This window comes from Oncorhynchus mykiss, chromosome 1 (assembly GCF_013265735.2).
Source record: "Oncorhynchus mykiss isolate Arlee chromosome 1, USDA_OmykA_1.1, whole genome shotgun sequence".
NCBI classification, from domain to species: domain Eukaryota; kingdom Metazoa; phylum Chordata; class Actinopteri; order Salmoniformes; family Salmonidae; genus Oncorhynchus; species Oncorhynchus mykiss.
Genome location: NC_048565.1, coordinates 74,488,606 through 74,504,161, shown reverse-complemented (window position 1 = coordinate 74,504,161; position 15,556 = coordinate 74,488,606). Strand labels below are relative to the sequence as shown.

Genomic DNA, 15,556 nt, shown 5'->3' with positions numbered 1-15,556 from the left:
CATCAAAACAATACACACTAAAAGTACATCACATTTCCAGAGTGGATGCACTGCTAATTTTGCAGTTATGCTACATTTTATGAGCACCACCAACACAGTGAATGGGAAAAATTTATTCAAAGGGTCTTTACACCCTCTGCTGGTGATTTGCTGAATGTGATTGGTTAATGACCTAATGTACATTTCTATGTAGAAAATGTTGAAAATAATCCAAATCTAAAAAATATATATATTAAAGAATAAGGCACAAGAGGTAGTGCTAAGTAATGAATAGAGTCACAGGTAAATGGTGTTGTTTGCATCAGGCCAGTCAATCCATTTACCCTACTGTATTAATTATATATCACTGACTTGCATGCCTTGTTGCTTTTATAAAACTGTTTACCAACATATTAAAACAACAATGATTTGCATATTTTCAGTAGAACCGTTATTTGGATGAGTTAATTCATACAATTTCATTCTTCTACCCGAAGTAGTCGGGACAAAAATCTGGTTGTCAGTTTTTTTTTGGTTATGTTGCAATGCAAATCGAATCAAATCAAATAAGTGTATTGGTCGCGTACACAGTTTAGCAGGTGTCATAGCGGTGCAGCGAACTGCTTATGTTACTAGCTCCTAACAATGCAGTCAAATGGCAAACAGCTCAAATGTAAACAGAAGTACAAAAAAGGAAGGCAAAAAAGCAAGAAAGGCAGGACAAATCCAAAGAACAACCCAAATAACACTGTAGCAGTATCAAAAAATGCAATCTATTCATATATATACTGGGGAAATGTACACAAGATAAACTATGTACAGCAGTAGATATATTAGAGTAATTATGCGGTGCTTAAACAGTGTAAATACAATACAATGTACTGTAGTAGAAATATCAGAATAAGTTATGTTCCTCAGATTTCCTCAGAATAAGTGTTTTTCTCAGATGTCCTTTATTAAAGTCCCCAGCTACAATAAATGCAGCCTCGGAATATGTGGTTTCAAGTTTGCAGATAGTCCAGTTCCGTGAGAGCCGTTGCGTGTCTGCTTGGGAGGGTATGCAGGCTGACTATTCAGGCTGACTAACGTTCTTGTCATTTTCAAGCTAGCCAACTTCAGCTAGCACAGTCATGTCAAACATTGCACCTAGAATGACAGTAAACTAGCCGTATTTACTTGGACATATCCATAATAATGACATTGATGCGTGATTTCGCCAGGCTCAGAAAAAGTTAAGTAAAGGAGAGATTGCATTTAAAAAGTGAAACATTGTTTCTGAGGTCGAACAGGCAGACAGCAAGGCTTATTTTAACCCCCGTTTATACAAACCAAATGGTAGACTAGAAGCAAAGGGAATTAAAGATGCACTATGCAGAAATCGCTCCACCATTTCCTGGTTGCTAAAATTGCTAAAATTTCAGTTTGTGACAAAACAAGCAAGTATAGTGTAGATAATCATTGTACCATCTAAACTGATGTGAATATATATTTTCCATAACCAAAAATATAGTATTTTCAGCTGTTTGAAGCTGGTGTACAAAACCCAAAGTAAAAGAGGCAAAAACAAAACTTAAGAACGGGAAGTATAGAAATAGCGCACATCTATGTGAATTTGGTCATCATCCAAAAAGTGACATATTGCAGCTTTAATGTGCAAGTTGAGAGGTTATTCCAACAGCAACATGAACTAGATTATATTGTTATGGAGGTGCAGTGATAATTCAGATGGAACTGTTAGCAGGACTGTGTTGCAAATACAGCTTGGCTTGGAATGCTGCTCGTCCAATCAGCATCCAGGATCCAAATAATATCGAATAATATGTCAAATACATGTATTTTGGAAAAGTTGTATTATTACATTTCCTTTAAAAACGGCTCATATATATTTTTTGCACATCATTTTATACACCTAAAAACTGAATAAAAGCATAAAACACAGCATTTGAATATTACATTTAAGTTTCTTAAAAAAGTACATGTTAAAGACAATAGAAACAACCATGAATAAAAGTACTTTTCTTTGTAAAAACCTCAAATCTATGAAAGCCATTTGAAATGTGTACAAACTATTTAACAAAAGTAAAGCATTTTTAAGACATGAAAACATGTTTAAAAAAAGTCACACTGTTAAAAAGCTGTCCTCTACAGGAGCGGGGGTGGGGTGGTGGTTATCAAACTCGCCTCCTCATGCACTTCCGAATCAATTACCATCCTGTCCTTCAGGGCCCAGAGGAGATCTCTCCCCTAGGCGTAACGCCCTAGGTGCCGCAGCGCTGTCAGCAGCGCTGTGGGTGTTGTGGAGGACCCTTTGCTTGGGGTCGAGGCCCCCTTTCTTCTGTAGCACCCCAGGGCTTCCGTGGCTACCATGGACACTGCCTGGGGGGTGGTCTCTACTCATTTCGCTACGAGCAGGTTGCGGGAGGACCACAGTGCTTCCTTCAGACACGTTAGGGTGCGCCAGAGCTTTGTGAAGGCCTTTTATGGAATAGGCCTTCGGCCCACCCCATACAGCATGAGCTGGGACGTTAGGTCCTCCCCTGCTGGCAGACACGGGGAGATCAGGGGGCCTGCTTTCTTCCACAACTCCCTGGCGGCTCTGCACTCCCAGAGCAAGTGCCTCACTGACTCCTCTTGGCCTCAGCCTGGTCGGGGGCACGCGGATATCCTCGCCATGCCCCTGGAGTGCATAACGGCCCTGACTGGGAGGATCTCGTGGGCGACCATATATTATATATATGTATATGTGTTTTATACCTTTTCTACATAGAAATGAACATTATAGGTCATTAACCAATCACAAGCAGAGGGAGTAAGTACCCTTTGAATCTATTTTCCCATTCGCTGTCTTGGTGGTGCTCTATAACTCATCATAACTGCAAAATTAGCAGTGTAACCACTCTGGAAATGTAATGTCCTTGTAGAGTATATTGTTTAAAACTATGTCTATACAATGTTTTATTTTGAATAAATTAATGTAATAAAATTGTATTTCAGAATCCAGACATACTCCATATTTTAGAGCACAGTATACAGAGTATAATGACGCAATGATGTTGTCTGTATCATGTACGGTTAACAGATCAGGAGGCATGTGTATAGGTTTAAAAAGGGCCTAAAATGGCCACTTTCATCATGATTATCTCTGAATTGGTTTGTGATACAAATGTAAAAAGCATGTCAAGCATCATTCCTCCCAATGCAGTTTCTATATGAGAATTGTGTCATTGTAATTTCCTGTATTGCTAAACATTGAGAGAGCAAACCACACACAAGTCAGAGTATATTATAAAGTCCATCTTTAATAATATATGAGCTTCACCATAGCCCTGTGACTCTCAGATCAAGTCAGTGTCTATAAATTAATTCTCTGAGAGTGCTTACAAAACAGTTCTTAGTATCATTTATAGCCAAGACACACCCATCTCAACTCACATGACGAAACACAGATCTCAGGAACAGTTCACAAATAACAAATAACCTCTTACTTGAAAGAGGAGTATCCCATAGCCAGATAGCATTAGCGATAAATTATCGTTCAGTTTGGTCTCCTAAAATAAGTTATTGGTACAACATAGTACCAAACCATTACCTCATCCAATGGCATATATCAATTGTCAATTCTAGATACTCCCATCTCAAATACACCCACTCCTGGACAAGATCATAAAAGACAGTGAGCCTCTTAGGCCAGAGGGGACATACAACCTCAGAGGGGACATGCAATGGTTACAGACACATTCCCATAAGAAGACAAGCCTCCATTCTGTCCTCCTCCCCTTCTGATATTCTTCATAGCATCACATGGTTTAACAGATACATTGACATATGAAAACAATCCTGACCTCTCCCCTCTCTGGGCCCCAAGTGACTAAGCCCTAGCAGAGAAGGGATAACTGCAAACTGCCAACAGTATTATCCAAAATAAGACATCCTAATGACAAATATCTCACGTAAGCATTATTATGTAAATAAAACATCTGATTCTGATACCACAATTGCCAGAACAATCTGAGATCACCCAAAACAATGTGGGTCTTCCTGGCGTGGAATCACCCTTCTTGTTCATGGGCTCTAATGGACATGAAGGAAAAAGCTCTCTAATCTGAAAGCTCCTGTACAATACGTATCCAGTTGGAATGGAATGCATACTTTTAACTGCACATCTCTGCTTCAATTAATAATACAACATCAATTAAAAGGTTACAAGTCTTCTGTAGGGAAGGATACATTTGTATGAGCATGCTATTTTTCTCAGGGTCCGCCATGCTCAGGTTTGCGTGTAAGAGTTGAGGTGAGACCGAGTTGGTCCTTTTTTGCATGCGCCTTTCATCCATTTTTCACATCCTGCGTCTTTCTTATAAATACCACTCATTTATTGAGTTACTTTATGATATTGAGTTTTGCAACTTTCCCCTTTTGTTTTTGATGCATTGTTGTAGATATATACATCTAATAATATTTAATGAATTACATTATGTATTAATAACATTACCTGCATGGAGAAATCCTTGTTTAGGTAAATGCATTTTTGATTATGGTAAGCAATGCTTGAGAATTGCTACTGCAGCATGCTAAATACCATTGAGGCAGTCTCGTTGAGTTTGGGAGCTTTTATAATCAGCAATAATAATTACATTGTAGTTCTGGGTCCAACTCTTAACATACTTTTGATAGCACTGAGAAGGACTGCTGAGTTGAAGGATTTAAATGATGTAGCTTTGCCCTCCTTCTTTCCCAGTTATCCTGCCATAGCCCAAACCTGTTTCATTACAGGGCAGAATTCAATCAAACATGCACTCTGGCACACAAAGACTGCAGTGCGGGAAGGAAGCCTAAATGTGCCTAAACCGTGTGCTAGTGCCTAGGCTGTATAGGAATGGCAGAATCATTGATGCCTTCATGGTTAATGTTGTGTGTAGCCCAGTATGGTGGAATGCCAACGCTGTGAGTGAATGTGTTTTTGCCCAGTGGAGTTCTGCAGGGAGCAGGTGTTGACACTGTCAGCTTGTTAACACTGGGGAGAGATTGGGCACCTTCAGCACAGAGTGGCACATATGCAGTACATGCCCCTTGGCTTTGAACATATGTGTGTGTGTGTGGGGAGGGGGGGTGAGATTGAGAGAGACATATGTGTTTCCAAAAAGTCATGAATAAGGCCTTTCAGGATGATCCACTTCTAGTGAAGCTACTAGATTTGAAGTATGAATGATGATGTCTATGCCAAACAGCTTTTTCTAAGGCTAAGGAGACATGTAATATAAAGTGATGCTCTCAAGTCTGCGCATGGATAAAACACTGGGCAATAACTGTTCTCGTATATAATACATTGCATTATTATATATACATTTGCCCAGGAGTGAGGGAATTATAGACAGACTGCCAGCAAGAAAAAGCCTACAGAGGTAGAAATGCATAGTTTGTGATAGAGATGCAATGCAGGTAATAGTGATGAAATAGAGAATTGCTTCACGCTACATAGTGCTACTCAATGGGACCAGGAGTTTCCTCATTCCTCTTCCTTCAGATGGATCGTTCTGGAAATGTTCCACTGTTTCTCACTCCCCCTATCCAAGCACTTCTCATTGCTATTTCTCTGTGTGTGAGACTGCAGTGTGAGATTCACATCCCTTGAGCTTGTTTAGCTCTTCTCCAGTCTGTCTAGGACTACAAGGGATCTGATTTCTGCCGTCTATGAGATAGTGCTTCCTGTTACCATGATATGTGTATTTTAGGGTTGTGAGATCTGAGGTGATGCACCATACTGCTAAGTGCATATGGACAGGACAGGACAAGAAATGGATAGGATACAAGGAGTTACACAATCATACGGTCAGAGGGCCTGACATCATCCCCTTATTTTCGCAGACAGCACTGTCATCACCAGGCAGGGATTTGCTTGTATCGTGGACGCCCTCTAGCGGAATTAATGAAGCATCACAGCTTCTGCATTTTCTTACAGTGTTATGTATTCACTCATGTTCTGTTTATCTCCACAGTCACAATGGTGTTGTTTCTGATTGCAACTACAATAACCTTGAATAACTCCTCTCAAGTGAACCAGACTTCAGGTAACTAACTCCCGCACGAATAGTGAATTAAACAGAACGATCAGCATTAATTAACTTGATCATAACTTTAAACAACTGGTAGACCAATAGCTCAATTATCTATTAAAATGGTTACATGTGAATATTGACAATACTTGTTGTATATGTAGTATACAAAATAATGTGTGTATCTTTGTTTCCCAGAAAACCCCACCTCCCAGGGTGCCCATGTCCTTCCCCCTACGCTGATCTCTCTTCTTCTCATCATCATCATTCTCCTGATTGTATACTTCCTAAGGTAACAAACAACACTGGATGGCTTCACCCCACCCCCACCGTGCTCTTATCAGCCCAGCCTACCCCCACTCTCTGTGTGTGTGTTAGTGTGTGTGGGTGTGTGTTAGTGTGTGTGTTAGTGTGTGTGTGTGTGTGGTGTGTGTGTGTGTGTGTGTGTGTGTGTGTGTGTGTGTGTGTGTGTGTGTGTGTGTGCTCCAACAGCTGCTCTACCAGTTAAATAGACAACAAATGGCTAGCTGGGTCATATCAGACCATGCTCTCACCCATTCCCTCACTCTGTATCCTCACCACTGAGAGAGGAGTTAACAATCTGCTTCTCATGAGAAAGAACAGCTTTCAGTTCAGATGGTGGGTTTCTATTTCTACTGACTTGTTGAGCTGAAATATTCTTTTTCTGGGGTTATGGTCAGATAACGTTTTTGTTTCGTTTCCTTTTTCTGTTCTCTCTCTCACCCTCTGGTTAGGTTTAGAAACCACAGGAAGGCTCTTATCTCTCAGAAGACTCCAAATGGCTTCTTGGAAGATCAAGGTATGTCTCGACTTCATTATGTTGCACATTGCCACGTACATCTTACGTATACAATATTGCATTTGAACCATTGAGTATGTGTTGTGGAATGTGATGCAAGTCTTAGGTTGTGTGTGTACAGTAGTCCTTTTTGAAATTCCATACGGATTGAATCTGTGCTCTAGATAAGTCATCACAATCCAAACAGAAAGTCAAGTCTATTCTGTAGAGATATCCTACCGTTGGCGTATGCTGGTATTGAGAGCTGTCAAGACATGAACCAGACAAGTCTAAATAATAATAAGATTCACAGTCTACATTGCCATAGTTGAAGGAAAATACATTGTAATGAATGTAACTTTCACATGTAATGTACAATGTTGAGAAAGTGAAGTGTGAGTGAAGAATTGAAGGCCCAGACAGTTGTTGATATACATCTCTTGTATGAGGTCACCCTCCTTATGGTCACCTCGTAATGTTTTACATTTTAGTCATTTAGCAGATGCTCTTATACAGGGCGACTTGCAGTAGTCACCTGTGTGTAATGAGGTGATCTGGTTCTGTCTCTAAAAAGAGAGGCAGAACTTTATTTATTTATTTCATAATTCTTGTACTGAATGTAAAAACATTGACGTTCCAATGTTTTTGTTTCACACAGGAGAGCAGACAGTGGTCCTCCTCCCACGATCCCCCTCTCCATCCAAGAGGTACTTCCCCATCCCCCTGGACTCGCTGGAGGACGAGTTCCGAATACGCTCGGCAGACGACTGCAAGCTTTTTAGAGAGGAGTTCAATGTGGGTTGCTTTTCAAACAACACATAGTGCTTACAGTAGTAATGTGATACCTTCATAGTGTGACACCTAATAATGTCAGGAGGAGTTCATACTTCTTTATGCTGTTACATACAGTGCCTTGCGAAAGTATTCGGCCCCCTTGAACTTTGCGACCTTTTGCCACATTTCAGGCTTCAAACATAAAGATATAAAACTGTATTTTTTTGTGAAGAATCAACAACAAGTGGGACACAATCATGAAGTGGAACGAGATTTATTGGATATTTCAAACTTTTTTAACAAATCAAAAACTGAACAATTGGGCGTGCAAAATTATTCAGCCCCCTTAAGTTAATACTTTGTAGCGCCACCTTTTGCTGCGATTACAGCTGTAAGTCGCTTGGGGTATGTCTCTATCAGTTTTGCACATCGAGAGACTTAATTTTTTTCCCATTCCTCCTTGCAAAACAGCTCGAGCTCAGTGAGGTTGGATGGAGAGCATTTGTGAACAGCAGTTTTCAGTTCTTTCCACAGATTCTCGATTGGATTCAGGTCTGGACTTTGACTTGGCCATTCTAACACCTGGATATGTTTATTTTTGAACCATTCCATTGTAGATTTTGCTTTATGTTTTGGATCATTGTCTTGTTGGAAGACAAATCTCCGTCCCAGTCTCAGGTCTTTTGCAGACTCCATCAGGTTTTCTTCCAGAATGGTCCTGTATTTGGCTCCATCCATCTTCCCATCAATTTTAACCATCTTCCCTGTCCCTGCTGAAGAAAAGCAGGCCCAAACCATGATGCTGCCACCACCATGTTTGACAGTGGGGATGGTGTGTTCAGCTGTGTTGCTTTTACGCCAAATATAACGTTTTGCATTGTTGCCAAAAAGTTCAATTTTGGTTTCATCTGACCAGAGCACCTTCTTCCACATGTTTGGTGTGTCTCCCAGGTGGCTTGTGGCAAACTTTAAACAACACTTTTTATGGATATCTTTAAGAAATGGCTTTCTTCTTGCCACTCTTCCATAAAGGCCAGATTTGTGCAATATACGACTGATTGTTGTCCTATGGACAGAGTCTCCTACCTCAGCTGTAGATCTCTGCAGTTCATCCAGAGTGATCATGGGCCTCTTGGCTGCATCTCTGATCAGTCTTCTCCTTGTATGAGCTGAAAGTTTAGAGGGATGGCCAGGTTTTGGTAGATTTGCAGTGGTCTGATACTCCTTCCATTTCAATATTATCGCTTGCACAGTGCTCCTTGGGATGTTTAAAGCTTGGGAAATCTTTTTGTATCCAAATCCGGCTTTAAACTTCTTCACAACAGTATCTCGGACCTGCCTGGTGTGTTCCTTGTTCTTCATGATGCTCTCTGCGCTTTTAACGGACCTCTGAGACTATCACAGTGCAGGTGCATTTATATGGAGACTTGATTACACACAGGTCAACATTAGGTCAACATTGGATCATTCAGAGATCCTCACTGAACTTCTGGAGAGAGTTTGCTGCACTGAAAGTAAAGGCGCTGAATAATTTTGCACGCCCAATTTTTCAGTTTTTGATTTGTTAAAAAAGTTTGAAATATCCAATAAATGTTGTTCCACTTCATGATTGTGTCCCACTTGTTGTTGATTCTTCACAAAAAAATACAGTTTTATATCTTTATGTTTGAAGCCTGAAATGTGGCTAAAGGTCGCAAAGTTCAAGGGGGCCGAATACTTTCGCAAGGCACTGTATAGTGCTGCATGTCTGAAGGCTTCATGACTGGCTTAGTTTGAACCCCTGTGTTTGTGTTTGTGTCTGTATAGTCACTGACCTGTGGCTACCACCATGGCTCCTTTGAGGAGGCTAGCAGGGAGATCAACAGGGACAAGAACAGATATCCAAACATCCTACCATGTGAGTGATGGAATTGTTATGGGAATACGTTTTGTAACCATTACACCCACTTAAAGGGCAATTGCGCTACTTTTCAACTTCCTATTCATTGTCTCAAAAACATACATGAACACGGCGCGTTTCTATGGTATTTCTGGTTTAAAAAGATGATAAGAAAGTTCCTAAAAAATGCTTGTCTGTGACATCACGTGGTAGGATTAAAAGTAAGAACAGGGATTTTTCAAAACCTGCAATGCATTTCTAGCCAGCGGGAGGGTATTTTCTTGCTGATGTCATAACTTCATACTTTTTTCTACAAAGCTTCGAAATGCGCCATTTTCAAATATGTAGACACTGTTATTGTGCTAGAGATAATGAAAATCACGTGGAAAATTGTGGAATTGGCCTTTAAGAGTAGCTTGAACTTTTTTGAGATAAAGCAGTTTGATAGCATAATGAACATTTTAAATAGGCATACTCATTTTCCTAGTACAATTTTGTCTCTTTCTTACATTTTCAACAGATGACCATTCCAGAGTATTGTTAACGCAAATAGATGGGCATTCTTGTACGGACTACATAAATGCCTCATACATAGATGTGAGTTGTTGATATTTACTATGTATTTCGTTCTGTCCCATTACAGATAACTTAAATGCGTCCAGTATAACTTCCTTTCTCACTATGGTCTAATAAACTCAGCAAAACACATTTTCTTTTTAACCAGGGTTATAAAGAGAAGAACAAATTAATTGCAGCTCAAGGTGAATATAACTTTGGACAACCATTTTGTGCAAAATACTGTACTACTAGAGGATTACGGAATGGAAATCAATTGTATGCTTACATAAAATACGTTTTTCTAGCACCATAGGCCTATTGTATAACTAGTATGTCCACTTACATCTATGTAGTAAGTGTCACTCTCTTTTCCATAGGCCCAATGCACAACACAGTGGCTGACTTCTGGCGGATGATTTGGGAACAGAAGACTGCTACTATAGTGATGCTCACTAACCTGAAAGAGAGAAAAGAGGTGAGTTTCTCTTCTCTCACTTTGGCTGCTCCATTATCTGCTAATACAACCAGTAAAGAATCTTCAGATTTGCTCATGGGCTCTCATGTTAGATGTTCTTAAGGGGTCCTTTGCTAGGCTCTTTCTTGTCTTCTCACACCTCAAGGTCATGAGTATAATTGATTTGACCCTTTCCTAACTTTCCCAATCCATACAATGTGTCACCCCAAATGACTTGGCATCACATTTTATTGAACCTCAAGGGGCTGATCAATAAAGAACAAAACAGGGGGTTTAGCTCCACCAAACAGAGATGGGGGATCGATAACTAAATCATTGTTGATAAAGTTGTCCAAGGCTTGATTATAATTAGTCTGAGACTCTCATTAACAGTCTAGAAGATCAGAGTGATGAACTTATTGACTGACAGACAATCACCTATAAATAGAGTTACTAGTCAGTGATATGGATTCCCATAAAAGTCTCTGCCTTTCATATTGGTGAACTATAGTTTGTATTTTTTTGCTTTGCTGAATGTCCATTTCTCCTCTCTTCAGGACAAGTGTTACCAGTACTGGCCAGACCAGGGCTGTTGGATGTATGGGAGTGTGAGGGTGGCAGTGGAGGACTTTACTGTACTGGTGGACTACACCATGCGCAAGTTCTGTGTACAATATGTAAGTGTCATTGTATGTGCCTACATGACAACCCTGCACAGGATCCCTCACTTTGAAATACACGATGTGAGAAACCCTGTGACATTTACAGTATATTTTTCTAAACGATTGATGTCTTTTCCTGTTGTTGTAAACAGCAGGGGAATGATGGCCCAAGGGCCCCCCGCTTAGTCACCCAGCTCCACTTCACCAGCTGGCCAGACTTTGGGGTGCCCTTCTCCCCTATCGGCATGCTCAAGTTCCTCAAGAAGGTGAAGACAGTCAACCCGTCCTATGCAGGACCCATCGTAGTGCACTGCAGGTACTGAACCAGGGGAGGAGACAAGGGATTCTAACTGGGAAATCTCGTCTACATGCTGTACTCAATGAAGGCTATAGTAGTTCATTTAGTTCCTTATGACATGTATAACTTAACACAGTCATAGTGTCAAATTGACCTATCGCGGTGTCTAAAAAAGTATGCCAACCCGCTTCCCTTTATTTTGTATTGGTATGGCTGGAATTTCAAAGCACATGTCGTGTAATGTGAAACCACCACACCACTGAAGTCAGAGACGTGCAGGAACAACTGTTGAAACAGGTGTTGGTATTGGGGCTTTGCTTTCTGAATGGGCCTCATTGATTGGTCTCCAACACCCTAAGCTGGCATCCCTGACTGCTGTCTGTGTCACTGGTCCTTAAATCACTATGGATCTTGTTGGCTTGTAGACATGTAGCAATTTAGAATATTGCTGGTAGACGTAGCAATTTAGAATATCGCTTGTGGACATGTTTCAATGTAGCATTTTTATGCCATACCACAATCAACATTCCTGTGGAAAACTCAGCCACAGAAGTACAGTGCATTTGCTTTGAATTGAATGATCAAACTTTCCTCGGAGGTCTATGACAATGTAAGGGTCACTCTTCTCTCCTGTCCGTTGTCTTTCCCTAGTGCTGGGGTAGGTAGGACTGGGACGTTCATCGTCATAGACGGCATGATTGACATGATGCATGTAGAGAAGAGGCTGGATGTCTTTGGGTTTGTGACCAGAATACGGGAGCAGCGCTCTCAGCTCGTCCAGACCGATGTAAGTGTTCCCTGACAGTTCAATGTGTTAATGCAGCACAAACCAGCAAAGATGCCTCATTTACCCTATCTCTCTCTCTGTCTCCCGTTCAGATGCAGTACTCGTTCATCTACCACGCTCTGCTGGAGTATTATATGTATGGGGACACAGAGCTGGATGTGTCCTCTCTGGAAGGCCACCTGCAGAAACTCCACAACACCAGAACACCCCTTGACAAGCTGGGCCTAGAGGAAGAGTTCAGGGTAAGTCCCAGTCACACAATTTTCTCACCTTTTTTAAGTTGTCTCCCAGTTCTAGTCACATTTAAATGACGGAAGCCATCTCTCTCAAGTAGTCCTAATTTCACCCCATATCCTCTCCTCAGAAACTGACCAATGTACGCATAATGAAGGAGAACATGAGGACTGGAAACCTTCCTGCAAACATGAAGAAGAACCGTGTGCTTCAGATTATTCCATGTAAGGAATACCCTAACACTCTTACATTTTCAGTAATACGTCACAACCCTACCACCATCAAACTCTTAGTGTTGTATCAAATATTATACATTTTAGACCAAGTTACCTCTCTGAAGTAGTTTTACTTTTGAAATGAATTTGCTGTAGTTAAATGACACAAATGACACAAGTAATTAAACTATTGTTGGAAATAAAGTAAGTTGTTAAGTTATTTGCTTGAACACAGATGACTTCAACCGGGTTATATTATCAATGAAAAGGGGCCAAGAGTTCACGGACTACATCAATGCATCATTTATTGATGTAAGTATTTACTGAGCACATTTTAACACCTAAGTCCTAACTTTCTCCAGAGCCCTTTATGTAAGTATATGATGCGCTAAACAGTATGTTATTTTCCAGGGATACAGACAGAAGGACTACTTCATCGCTACCCAGGGTCCCCAGTCTCACACGGTGGAGGATTTTTGGAGGATGGTGTGGGAGTACAGGTGTCACTCTATCGTCATGCTCACTGAACTCAAGGAGAGGGAACAGGTACAGACCCCACTGTGGCAAGAGTTAACTGCAACATAATCATTAAAAGCTGTGTTTTACTTTAGTAGCAGTCATCAAAATTGTTCATAGGTTAAAAATACAATTCTAATAAATGCAGTTGGACAATGGATGAAGATACTCCAAACTTTTGAATATTTTTAAATCCATCAGATATTGACAGAAATATAGCACATAAAACATTGTACTAGCACAGACAAATAATTAATTGAGTTCAGCTATTTTGATGAATGTAAAAATGCTTTTCTAATGCACTCATATGTGACCGACCACCTTGATTCGGTCTTACAGTGGTTCCTCCTTTAAAAGTTGCGTCATACTGCAGCACACCTTTGCCAGCTGCTGCAGCATTCTGTGGCACATTATTTAATTGTCAGCCATTTTTTCGGGAAAATGCAAGTTAGTGCTAGTTTGACCACTAGAGGGCATCTTTGAGGAGCATTTTATAGTCTTCCATATTGGCATTACCGGAGATTTTTAAACCTTTTTGTAATAACATAGTATATGGGATTGATTTTAAGAAATTTGTCTGAATTAATTTGATTAATATTATGGTGTTTCTTTCCGAGAAAGGTTTTTTAAACGAAAATATGATGCTGTACAACGTGACGGTCAGGAGTAAGCTACAGCATAAGAGGATTGAAGGATTCTAAATTGTTTGCCTTCATTAGACAACTTTGTTCCAATATTTCTGTAAATCAGTGATATTTATTCCCATAGTAATTCATTATGGATCCATAACTAAATCCACATCTGCATTTTGAAATAATATTTGTATCATTATTTATTATTTAACGAAAGCATAAAGATGCTGATGAAGAAATACAGTACTGTGCAGTATATGCTTTTACATTTGGATAATAATGCTTTTAAAGCATTTTGAAGATATAAGTCACCTGCATTTGTTTATTAGGCTACTGTGCAGTCTGACAAGCAACCGTAGCCTACAGTACATACTGTAGTAAACATGGGAAAGTGCCTAATTCCTTAAATAAGGGAGAGCAGGCGATGTCTGTACTAGAGAATACGGGCATGCGGGAGACTGGGGTTCAATTCCCTGACAGGGAGGAAGGAGTAGGCTGTCCTTGTAAATAAGAATTTGTTCTTAAATGATTCCATATGTATTATTTCATAGTTGGAATGTCTTCACTATTATTCTACAATGTAGAAAATAGTAAAATAAAGAAAAATAGTGGAATGAGTAGGTGTGTCCAAACTTTTGACTGGTACTTGCTTAATTAATTTGATTATTATTATGGTGTTTATATTCCAAGATAAACGAAAAACTCTCTGGGTTTCTGTTAGGATGGAAAGGAAAATATGGAGTTGTACAACGTGACGATCGGCAGTACTGAGATATTTAGCTAAAGAATCCCTGTGTCGTGCAGGCAGAGCACGCTGGAAACCAGGGTTCAATGCCCCGACTGGGAGGAAGGAGTAGGCTGTCCTTGTAAATAAGAATTTGTTCTTATCTGACTTGCCTAGTTAAATAAAGGTTACACTAAGAGCATATCATTTCTGCACCCAAATGTTCTAATTCTAGCCTAACCAATACCCAAACAGAGATTAAGTGAAAATTTAAATCTCATTGATTTATCAAGACCAGTCCCCATGCTTGTCTCAGAGCAGCGCGAAATGGTGCTAAAATAGTTGTAGGCTTTTGCTTCAAAACTTCAATATGTTCTTTAAATAAATAAGACCTACACCACTTTTAACAGCACATTACTCAACACTAGTGAGACTTATTTCGCCTATGGTAGGCCTACAGTATACCTACAAACATTTTTTTCAATGACGTGACTCTCCGCCAATAATTACATTTAGAGGATTGGAGGACTCTTAATTAATATCTAAGAGGGGTTAGGATGTGGAATTGGAGACATGGTGGTCAAAGATATAGAATGATGGTCAAAATAAAGTATAACAAATAAAGTCAAAATAAAACACAACAAAAAGTAAGTTTGAATGACACTGAGGGGCAGTGTTTTTACAGCTAATGCCAGTTTGCCTGAGGCTGATCTGTCTTGGAGGGCTCGCGTCCCTGTTTTTTTTGGCCTTGTGGGAGATCTGTCGAAGTGCCCTTGAGCAGGGCGTTGACCCTGGAGGCTTCTGTGTGTCGCTCTGAATGGGAGTCTGTTGGATGACTGGTGTGGTGTAGTTGTTGTGCGGCTTCACTGCAAGTATATTGTATGTTTTGAATATTCAATAAAAACTTTTTTTTAAATAACAAGAAAAATATATATATAAAAAATAAAGGGGCATTATCCGTTAGATATTCTCAGATATTTATAAAGGCCAAA

General features: G+C 40.0%; 1 protein-coding gene across 3 annotated transcripts in view; it reads left to right on the top strand.

The window, feature by feature from the left end:
• The window catches only part of LOC110529277 (receptor-type tyrosine-protein phosphatase epsilon), a 51,688-nt gene that overhangs the window by 27,464 nt on the left and 8,668 nt on the right, over positions 1 to 15,556 (top strand). For 2 of the 3 annotated variants that reach the window (XM_021611404.2, XM_021611396.2), the window contains 15 exons: positions 5,976 to 6,047; positions 6,231 to 6,324; positions 6,788 to 6,852; positions 7,490 to 7,626; positions 9,412 to 9,502; positions 10,005 to 10,081; positions 10,209 to 10,245; positions 10,420 to 10,517; positions 11,054 to 11,173; positions 11,311 to 11,474; positions 12,108 to 12,243; positions 12,336 to 12,485; positions 12,608 to 12,701; positions 12,928 to 13,004; positions 13,104 to 13,238. In XM_021611404.2, coding sequence (XP_021467079.2) covers positions 5,981 to 6,047; positions 6,231 to 6,324; positions 6,788 to 6,852; positions 7,490 to 7,626; positions 9,412 to 9,502; positions 10,005 to 10,081; positions 10,209 to 10,245; positions 10,420 to 10,517; positions 11,054 to 11,173; positions 11,311 to 11,474; positions 12,108 to 12,243; positions 12,336 to 12,485; positions 12,608 to 12,701; positions 12,928 to 13,004; positions 13,104 to 13,238 — 1,542 coding nt within the window. In that variant the 5' untranslated portion in view covers positions 5,976 to 5,980. Of the gene's footprint in view, positions 1 to 5,975; positions 6,048 to 6,230; positions 6,325 to 6,561; positions 6,672 to 6,787; positions 6,853 to 7,489; positions 7,627 to 9,411; positions 9,503 to 10,004; positions 10,082 to 10,208; positions 10,246 to 10,419; positions 10,518 to 11,053; positions 11,174 to 11,310; positions 11,475 to 12,107; positions 12,244 to 12,335; positions 12,486 to 12,607; positions 12,702 to 12,927; positions 13,005 to 13,103; positions 13,239 to 15,556 lie in introns of those variants that run through there. The other variant, XM_021611412.2, reaches the window with a different exon arrangement.